Source organism: Sinocyclocheilus rhinocerous, unplaced genomic scaffold (assembly GCF_001515625.1).
Source record: "Sinocyclocheilus rhinocerous isolate Xijiao unplaced genomic scaffold, SAMN03320098_v1.1 scaffold3779, whole genome shotgun sequence".
Classification (NCBI taxonomy): domain Eukaryota; kingdom Metazoa; phylum Chordata; class Actinopteri; order Cypriniformes; family Cyprinidae; genus Sinocyclocheilus; species Sinocyclocheilus rhinocerous.
In genome coordinates this window covers 121,672-132,501 of record NW_015663837.1, presented here as the reverse complement: position 1 = coordinate 132,501, position 10,830 = coordinate 121,672, and the positions used below count along the sequence as shown (strand labels likewise).

General features: G+C 35.8%; 1 protein-coding gene across 1 annotated transcript in view; it reads left to right on the top strand.

The window, feature by feature from the left end:
* LOC107729031 (MAM domain-containing glycosylphosphatidylinositol anchor protein 2-like) overlaps positions 1 to 10,830 on the top strand; it is a 74,480-nt gene that overhangs the window by 14,732 nt on the left and 48,918 nt on the right. The window contains exon 3 of the mRNA XM_016539380.1: positions 3,556 to 3,849. Coding sequence (XP_016394866.1) covers positions 3,556 to 3,849 — 294 coding nt within the window. The remainder of the gene's footprint in view (positions 1 to 3,555; positions 3,850 to 10,830) is intronic.

Below are 10,830 nucleotides of genomic sequence, written 5' to 3'. Positions count from 1 at the left end.
CGTATTTTAGTTAAAAACGTCTTAATGCTGGATGTGTTTCAGCTTTTGTCTTCTCCAGATGTTAACTGATGGACTGGAGTGCTGTGGATTACTTGTGGATTATTGTGATGTTTTTATCAGCTGTTTGGACTCTCATTCTGACGGCACCCATTCACTGCAGAGCATCCATTGCTGAGACACTGATGCAATGCAAATTTCTCCAAATCTGATGAAGAAACAAACTCATTATAATCTCGAATAATCTGAGGGTGAGGGAATTTTATTTTTTGTGTTGAACTATTCTTAAAGAGTGTGGTTTTGTGTAACGCGAGGATTGATGGACTGTGTTCACGATCGTGTGAAGGAGGTTTGGAGGGCCGTTTGTTCTGTCTGAGGTTTTATCATCGTTTAGTTTTTGACGGCAGGATCCTGAATCACAATTACCCAGCATTACTATCTCTGTGTGTCCTCATGTTTTCTCATTGAGCTCTAGCAGATGCTGTACGCTGTAAATAACCCCGAATGTTCCCAGCGGATCCGGATCAGGGATTGGGGTGTAATGGGACAGATTCAATCCTAGAAGGATCAGAGAGTTTCAGCAAAAACACCTGAAGGACCCAATCAGAAAACAGTCACATCTGGGTGAATCTTAAATATCCCAACATTCCCATTACATTCATTCAATTATTTATTTATTTAAACAATATTTTATAGTATTTTTAATTTATTTTTATATGAGTTACTTTGGCATTTTTATGGCAATTACATGACAAAACATTGGGAATAAAATAAAAATGACTAAAATGATATGTTACAAAGTAAACTTATTTTATTTCAGATATTTAGCAAGGCAACATAAAAATATTTTCATTATTAGAGATAAAATTAAATTTAAAAAAATATATAAAAACACTTAAACTTTTTTTTCAAGTAGTTGCCAAAGCAACACAAAAACATTTGTCATTATTTGAAATAAATAAAAGTAAAATATAAAACACTTAAACTTATTTTAATTCAATTAGTTGCAACATAACATTTTCATTATTTAAAATATATTAAAAAATAAATACATAAATAAATATATTTTATTTCAGTTAGCTGCAAAGTCAACATAAAAAAATAAAATAAAATATAAAAACTTAAAACTTTTATTTCATTTTTATTTGTTTTCATTTGATTTTTTTTAAACATTTGTATTATTTGAAATCAAAATGAAATAAAATAAAATTTATTAATTAAATATAACTTAAAAACTTATTTCAGTTCGTTTCAAATGCATCATAATTTTTTTCATTGTTTAAAATAAAAATCATAATAATCTTACTTTATTTCAGCTAGTGGCCAAGCCTATAATGCTCATTTGTGTTTAGTTAAAGCTGAAGTACTATAATAACTAAAACTAAATAAATTAAAAACTAAAATGTAATAAAACTATATAGACATATTAAAAAAAATAATAATAATAATAAAATGAGAACAGCACAACAAAATTACTAAAACATAAAAATGAAGACATGAAAATAAAATCATAAAAACTATAATGGTGTATCAATGATACTAAAATACGATTTCAGTATTTCTGCGTGCCGTGCATTAGCTTTCATTGGCTTGTGCTGCGTGTGTTTCAGCGATGAGTTTCCTGATAAATCAGAATAAATGAGTGTGCAAATAAGATCTCATCCGGCTCAAATGAAGCTCTGGTTTTGATCCAGAGTGAGTCGTGACGTGAAGGAGATTCAGCGAGAGGCTCATCGGGTGTTAAAGACTCGTTTCTATCGCTGGAAACATCCCGACAGCAGCGGCTCTCCATTACAGTAACAGCTCTTCATTACAGCTGCTTTCTGTTTCTGCTAATGGCCTGGAATAACATGCATTATTAATACACAGCGGCCGCAGGAAACCCTGTGGTTATATATTCAGCTTGTGAATCAGATTCTTTACGTTTGGATCTTTGATGCAGAATTGTTCGTTTCTCATCTACATGTGAAAACAGATCTTAGATCGCATGCATGCGTTCAGTCAGAAGGTTATGACATCAAACGATACAATGCTACAAAAATTCAGATTTTTTTTTTTTGAAGTAACATAACAAATAACTCAATTAAAATAAATTAAAATTAGTATAAAACATAAAAACTTGTATAAAATAACAACTAAACAAAAATATATATATATAAAAAAAAAGTGAACTTAATATATTCCAGCTAGCTGCAAAGGCAACATAAAAAACATTTTCATTATTTGAACTGAAATAAAATTAGTTTATTTTAGCTAGTTGCCAAGGTAACATAAAAAAGAAAAAATTGTATCATTCAAAATAGAAATTAAAATAAAATAAAATATATAATAAAAATATATAAAAAATTTAACTTAATAAATGTTATTTTAATTACAATTTTAAAATTAAACTTAAATGTAATAAAAAAAACTATATGGACATTAAAAATAAATTAATTAATAAAACTAATACATCCTGTTCTTAATGAGTACTTAAGTCTTTCCTATTAAAAATCAAGATAGCAAGATACATTTACTTGAGACCCACACAGAAAAATATATTTTTTATATATTTTAAAAAATATATACTTAAATGTTTCAAAATGCAATTATGTAAATATGTTGTCATAAACATTTTCATTATTTGAAATAAAATACAATATAAACTAAAACAAAAAATATATATATAAAAGCTTAAACTTTTTTTCAGCTAGTTGCCAAGGCAACATACAAATATTTTTTATTATTTTAAATTAAATTAAAAAACTAAAATAAAATAAAACAAAAAGCTTAAACTTATTTTATTTCAGCTATTTCTATCAGCTATTTTTTATTTCAGTTATTTCAACATAAAAATATTTTTTTTTATTAAATAAATAAAACTAAAATAAAATAAAACATAAAAAGCTTAAACTTGTTAGCTAGTTGCCAAGGCAACATAAAAATATTTGTATTATTTTAAAGTAAATAAAAAATTTTTTTTTAAAGTAAATTAAAATAAAACATAAAAAGCTTAAACTTATTTAATTTAGCTAGTCGCCAAGGTAAAATAAAAACATTTTCATTATTTGAAATAAAAATTAACTAAAATATATAAAGAAAAAATTTTAAAAAAAATAAATAAATAAATAAAATAAAAACATTTTCATTATTTGAAATAAAAATTAACTAAAATATATAAAGAAAAAATTTAAAAAAAAATAAATAAATAAATAAAATTAAAAAATATATTTTGCCCTCCATATAAGCATCACTTGTTTAGTCAGAAGGTCTTTGCATAGTTACTGGAGGTATCCATGTTGTAAATAATAAAACAATGCATTTGTGAGTTGTGGTCTGTTTAATGTAAGTACTGTTGGGGAATTGTTTGAAGCATTTAATGACCTTACTGCTGTTATTTCTGATGCTGTTTGTTGGACTTGTTTTCCATCCTTGGCTCATTTGGTTTTCCATCCCGAATCCAGCGCAGCCGTGTTTCGCTCACAAACACACGCTCACGCATTGACCGTCCTGCGGTGCCCCGTCTGCTGCCTTTCTAGAGCCCCGTATCAGTCCCTCCTCTGTTTTTCTCTTTCTTAGTTCCTCCGAACCTGACCGTGCCGCGGGGCAAGTCTCCGATGGCGGTGCGGGAGGGCGAGACGGTGGAGCTGGAGTGCCTTGTTTCAGGGAAACCCAAGCCCATCATCCTGTGGTCGCGGGCGGATAAGGAGGCGCCGATGCCGGATGGCAGCATGCAGACGGAGAGCTACGACGGCGTTCTGCGCATCGTCAACGTGTCGCGCGAGATGAGCGGATCCTACCGCTGCCAGACCAGCCAGTACAACGGCTTCAACGTCAAGCCCAGAGAGGCCGTGATCGAGCTCATCGTGCGCTGTAAGTGCCTCCCAACACCAGTAACACAACCAGTGCTCACCAAATCAAACCATTCACAGCAAGTCATTTTACAATGAAAATTCTAAACAACCCTTGAAACAAGATACATTTACAAGAAACCTTAGAAAGAATATATATATACAGTTGAAGTCAAAAGTTTACATACACCTTGCAGAATCTGTAAAATGTTAGTTACTTTTCCAAAATAAGAGGGATCATACAAAATTTTTTTTTTTTTTTTTTTTAGTTTTCACCCCCCGGCTCTTAATGCATGTTTTTTTCTTCTGGAGCATCAGAGAGCGTTTAAACCTTCTGTAATAGTTGCATATGAGTCCCTCAGTTGTCCTCAGTGTGACAAGATGCATCTCAAAATCATGCAGTCATTGTTGGAAAGGGTTCAAATACACAAAAATGCTGGAAAACCAAAGAATTTGTGGGAGCTGAGGGGTTTTTCTGAAGAACAGCAGGAAGTTTAACTGTTCAGGACAAACAAGAGACTCGTGAACAACTATCACAAAACAAAAAAACACAGCTGTGGATCATTCAGAAAACAACACAGTATTAAAGGGGTCATATGATGCGATTTCAAGTTTTCCTTTCTCTTTGGAGTGTTACAAGCTGATTGTGCATAGATAAGATCCCTGAAGTTGCAAAGACTAAAGTCTCAAAACCAAAGAGATATTCTTTATCAAAGTTAAGACTCTGCCACGCCCCCCTAAAACGGCTCATTCTAACACGCCCCCACATATCTACCACACTATATGGAAATATTTGCATAATGCCATCCTCTTCCTCCTCCTCCTCCTCCTCTACTTCCTACTGCTCTTCCTCATCCTCCTCCTCCTCCTCCTCTCTGGTGTCCTCGACCTTTTCAATCACATCTCTCTGGATCCATTGTTCCAAAACTGAATGAACTGACTTGAGCTCTTTTATCTATCTATTGAAGGTTATGATTGGTGTGTGATACATTTTGACTCTTAGTGTTTCCACCTGGGTAACTGTGTGCTAATTGAGCTCAAGCTATGCTGACTTGAGTGAACAATATTGAATGCTAGTGCTTTCTAAATGACAACATGGTCTAGGCAATGAGAAATGAAGGGATTTGTGTGTAGAGTTTTGCAGTGACAGTTCAACAAATCTGATTCATGTGTCAAAAAGGGGAATAGTGTTTATAGTTTAGGGAAATGGGTGTGCTTTTTGATAAATGGCGTTATGGTTTTGAAATTTTAGTTCAAAAGCCTGGTGATAGTGTTTAAGCAATCGAGAAAAACTGTAAAACATTACATTTCTAAGTTGCCTAATTTAGGGTCTAAAATCATTGTGTAATATAATCAATAAATAGATACGACACATGCATTTACACATTCAAAACATGAACATATGGCCCTGCACCATTTTTAAGGCACCATGTCAAGCTTGAAGTAGTTCAACTATATATATATATATATATACAGTAGTCAACATTTGGATCAAAACCTTTCATCATAGATAGTAGTCCGCTGATATATGCACACTTAACCTCACTCAGATTTGCAGTGAGCGTTTAGGCGCTCGGCTTCGGTCTGAAAGTCTTCAGGGAGCTGGAGGTGTGCTGGAGGTTGTTGTGTTTGTGGCGTGAATCACGCTGAGAGATAAAGAGTTTCTTGCGCCTCTGAGGATGATGTGTGAATGCGATGAGAATGGCTTTCCTGAGTGTGAATGCATCACATGTGTTTGTCCTTCATGCACTCAGAAGTACACTACTGATGATGTGTCAGTGATAGGGATGTAATGATATTTTCAATATCGTAATATCACGATAGCAAAACTGTCTCGATATTATCGTGGCCACATGACGATATGAAACGATAGGTCTTCCGGGCAAAAAGTGTAGTTTTTAAAACTTCTTATTCTAACATAAAAGGTCTTTAAAGTTGTTTTGGGCCATTATGCTTGGCACAGTATCTGTTAAAGGAACTAAAACCAAAAGCACAATTTGGCTTAATCCCTTTATCAAGTCTGTCTTCGCTGTGGGTTTCAAAGCGAAGCGCGCACTTCGTTCAGACGATCAACTCGTGATCCGGTGTTTTCCGCGCCTCAGAACAGCTCCGTTCTCACTGAATGAATGCAGTCAACTTGTTTATTGCACGTGCTGTGAGTTTAGCGTTTGTTTGGGAATGCAACAGCCACCAGTTATGCTTTATTTTCACAGCAGGTGATTACAGCATTTCACTAGATTTGTAGTGAGACATTTTTGTAAGCATGCTTTCACTGAAGCTGGAGTTTCCTTCAAAATAAAAGCTCTACTGCCGTGTCCGTCAAAATAAAAGCTTATAAAGTGCAGTATGAATTGCTGACAGCTAGTGGTTTAAATGCAGTCCAAATTCAAAATATATCTTTCAAGTGTAGAAATTAGGAAAGAAGTATTGTAATTTCCCTTCTGTAGTGTAAAGCACAAATAATATACCTATAAAATATTCATTTTCATTAATTTTACAGTGCAATTGTTTTACAATATATGGCTATTACTGTCATTGTTGTTATTATTTTTATTATATAATATATTTTTTGCTTCCTAAAACACCAGTGTGAATGTAATTTAGACTGAGACAGTATATCACAAATAAGAGGATGGAGTCTCCTTTAAAGTTCAGCTACAAGTCAATTCACTGACTTTTTTCTGACTTAAGTTTTCGTAGTTAAGATCATGGGTTGAAGCTCCTAATTTTGAACTCTCAAAGTGCATTAGATAGAATAATTTAACTTTAAAATGTACTAAATTTTAATTTTTTCCAATTCTTCATTTGTCTTTTTTTTAAATATCGCAATAAATATCGTATCGTGAGATTTTGATATCGTTACATCCCTAGTAAGTGAAGTACACTAGAGGTCAAAAGATATTGGATTTCACCGATATTGATAGCTAGGTGGGAGCACACTGGCCAATACCGATTAATCAACCGATAGTTTTTAAAATGGATACTGAACAAAAAGTAAAATAGTGATTTACTACTTTTTCTTTTAAAAAATAACAGTACTGAACCATAATTTGTAAATAAAATTTAAAAAATTATATTGATCATTAAAGTTAGCTCATAATTTACTAACTAATGTCAACAGAAGAAACTGTAAAATTAAAAAATGTATTAGTAATAGTAAATGTTGAATTAACACACTCTAACAAGGAACAATACTTCTACAGCTTTCATTAATCTTAATGTTACAAATAGACTCTTATTGTAAAGTGTTACCATTTCATTTCAACAGTCATCAAAAGATATTGGATTTCACCGATATTGATAGCTAGGTGGGAGCACACTGGCCAATACCGATTAATCAACCGATAGTTTTTAAAATGGATACTGAACAAAAAGTAAAATAGTGATTTACTACTTTTTCTTTTAAAAAATAACAGTACTGAACCATAATTTGTAAATAAAATTTAAAAAATTATATTGATCATTAAAGTTAGCTCATAATTTACTAACTAATGTCAACAGAAGAAACTGTAAAATTAAAAAATGTATTAGTAATAGTAAATGTTGAATTAACACACTCTAACAAGGAACAATACTTCTACAGCTTTCATTAATCTTAATGTTACAAATAGACTCTTATTGTAAAGTGTTACCATTTCATTTCAACAGTCATGCTTAAAGATGGCCATCTTTAAATATCTACACAAAGGCCATAGCACTGGAATTACATGCATATGGATATTGTATATATATATATATATATATATACATTGTATACTCTAACACTTTATTTGCTTCTATTTTAGAACACTTAATGATTATCTAATCAAAATAACAAAATATGGCAGTCACACACCGGGCAAAATAGAAGCACTGCGTTTAGGAGAACTCGCAGGTATCAGGTATCACACACACCGAACAACTTGCGTTCAATTCAAGCGGCGGTCTAAAACAGTTTATTTAATCACCAAACGGGAAAAAGTTCACTTCAAGAATGAACAATTTATAATGACTAGTTGTCCTTCATTTTAAGCATTAGTCAAATAATCGCATGTTTATTAATAAACTATTTAAATCATAATAATGAGCCTTTAATTGTCTACATAGCCTAATAAGCGCTCAAGCACTCAAAACTTGCCACAGTGCACCGGCAGAAGTAATGATTATGAATGTGTCGGGAAAAACAGTAACAAGGCTGCATAAACATTTTAATAATTTATTGTTAAAGTAGTGTTTTTTTGTTTTTTGTGCAGACACTGACTCGTCATCTCCACAGTGGTGGATGCACCTGTATGCATGTTTCATACAAATTACATAATGTGAGAATACTTGTTTTCCATTTAAATTGGTTTATTTTGAAGTAGACATTTCACTCTCTATAGATATTTTTTATGTCTGTAAGGCAAGTATACATGGAGTTTCGAAGTTTTGCATGCAAGTTCACAAGACCGAGACCGAGACGGCAGAAAGCGCATCCTGTTTGCTTTCATTATTTTACAAAAGCGCAATGTTTTGTTGTTATTGGGAGTGCACACAAATAAACGTAGAGTCTTTACAGATTCGAAAGGTGTATTACTCTTATCTGTATGAGCAAAAATGAGGGAGTATTTTAAGAACAAGTGAGCGCATCTGTCCTGCAGTGATCGCTACTGTTCAGCTTCCACACTTCGCACAGACACTTCAATAGCACACATTTCTCAAGGTTAACATTAGATTGAGCAGCCATGTAAAGTTGCTGCTACTAACATACTTCAGATAATAAGCCATATTTGAGGTCGATGAATAGGTTGATGATAGGCGAGCGTTTGGATGTCCTGCCCAATGTACTATATTACTACATAGACCAGCCGTTAACAATCTGTCCATCACGGACTGCGTGACCACCACTTCTGTGGATTTTTTTTTCTGCGACTAATAAAATTTTGGTCGTCCAAGCCTCTTCTCGTCGACTAACGGTTAGTCGACTATTGGAGGGCAGCCCTAGAAGTCATTATGTACATTAACAACGATTTGGCACAAATATAATGTAATTTAATGGAAAGCTATGTGAATGGCGCTCTGTGGCGCGGCAGGATTTTCTGTCGACTGCATTTAAATCCGCATCTGAATTCTCCCGCTCTGTGCAGCGCCGCCTCACGTATCAAAGCAAACAGCATCACAAACACTCATCTGGTTCCTGTGGTCTTGTCCCGATGGCCGTCTAGGAGACAAGGTCTTCACTGGGGATCTGTCTCTGGGGCTCATCTAGTTCTGGTCTCCGCTGACATTCAGGGCTGTCAAATCAAATCAAATCAAATCACTTTTATTGTCACATCACCACAGCACATGTGCCTTGGTGAGTGAAATTTTTGGGAGTGTGCTCCAGACAGTGCAGAAACAATTTACATATACATACTTACAGACTTATACAGATGACAATGTGCAATATACACATACATATACTCAGTACACACAGTGTACTATTAGACATACTTACAGTTAGCAATACACATTATACACAGTATGTACACATTCTACATTATGTACACATATATGCACACAAAAATATGCGAAGCAGATTATACATGAACTGGATACGCAAAATGTCATGGATTTGCATTGGATAGTATCCAGTGGTAGCAGATAGATTATTGTATTAAGTGCAGTGTATACGTATAGTCCAGTATTGAACTGTGTTGGAGTTTAAGTGCAGTGTGTGGCATACCGTTTAGTGGGAGTATGCTGTAGGGTGTATTAGTTCTGACTGTTCATTAGTCTGATAGCCTGAGGGAAAAAGCTATCCCTCAGTTGGCTAGTGCAGGATCGGATGCTGCAGAGACGTCTTCCTGAGGGCAGCAGAGAGAGCAGTCTGTATGACGGGTGGCTGGAGTCACTGATGATCCTCCAGGCTTTCCTTATACACGGCCTTCTGTAGATGTCCTGGAGGGAGGGAAGCTTACCTCCAACAATGTGGCGGCAGTTCGCACGACCCTTTGCAGAGCTTTGCGGTTGCAGTTTCCAAACCAAGCAGTGATGCAGCCAGTCAGGATGCTCTCCACAGTGCAGGTGTAGAATGTTCTGAGGATGCTGGGGCTCATTCCAAACTTCCTCAGCCGTCTCAGAAAGAAGAGGTGTGGATGTGTCTTCTTCAGCACTGCATCTGTGTGAGCGGACCATGTGAGATCCTCATTGATGTGAACGCCGAGGAACTTAAAGCTGTTTACCCGCTCCACAGATGTCTTGTCGATGGTGATGGGTGTGTGTTCTCTGCTCTGTCTCCTGAAATCACCACCAGCTCCTTGGTCTTGTCGATGTTGAGTGAGAGATTGTTCTCCTGACACCATTTAGTCAGGGTGCTCACCTCCTCTCTGTAGGCCGTCTTATCGTTGTCGGTGATCAGGCCTATCACCATTGTGTCATCAACGAATTTGACAATGACGTTGGAGCTGTGTGTGGCTGCATAGTCGTGTGTGTACAGGGAGTACAGAAGTGGGCTGAGGACACAGCTCTGAGGAGCACCAGTGTTGAGGGTCAGTGGGGATGAAGTATTGTTGCCCATTCTGATCACCTGACTTCTGCCTGTCAGGAAGTCCAGGATCCAGCTGCACAGAGATCTGTTTAATCCCAGAGTCCGGAGCTTCGCAACAAGTGTGGCAGGCACTATGGTAGCCACCGTAGCCACCAGATGCAGTCTGAATCCAGATCAGATGGTCACTGCAGTCACCCGGATCCAGTCCGTATCCAGCCCAGATGGTGGATCAGCACCTAGAGAGGGACCTCTACAGCCCTGAATGTCAGCGGAGATCAGGACAACTAGATGAGCCCCAGAGACAGATCCCCAGTGAAGACCTTGTCTCCTAGACGGCCATCGGGACAAGACCACGGAACCAGATGAGTCCTCTGCACAATGAGACTTTGCTGCAGCCTGTAATTGAACTGCTGGTTTTGTCTGGCCAGAGGAGAACTGGCCCCCCGACTGAGCCTGGTTTCTCCCAAGGTTTTTTCTCCATTCTGTCACCGATGGAGTTTCGGTTCCTTGCCGCTG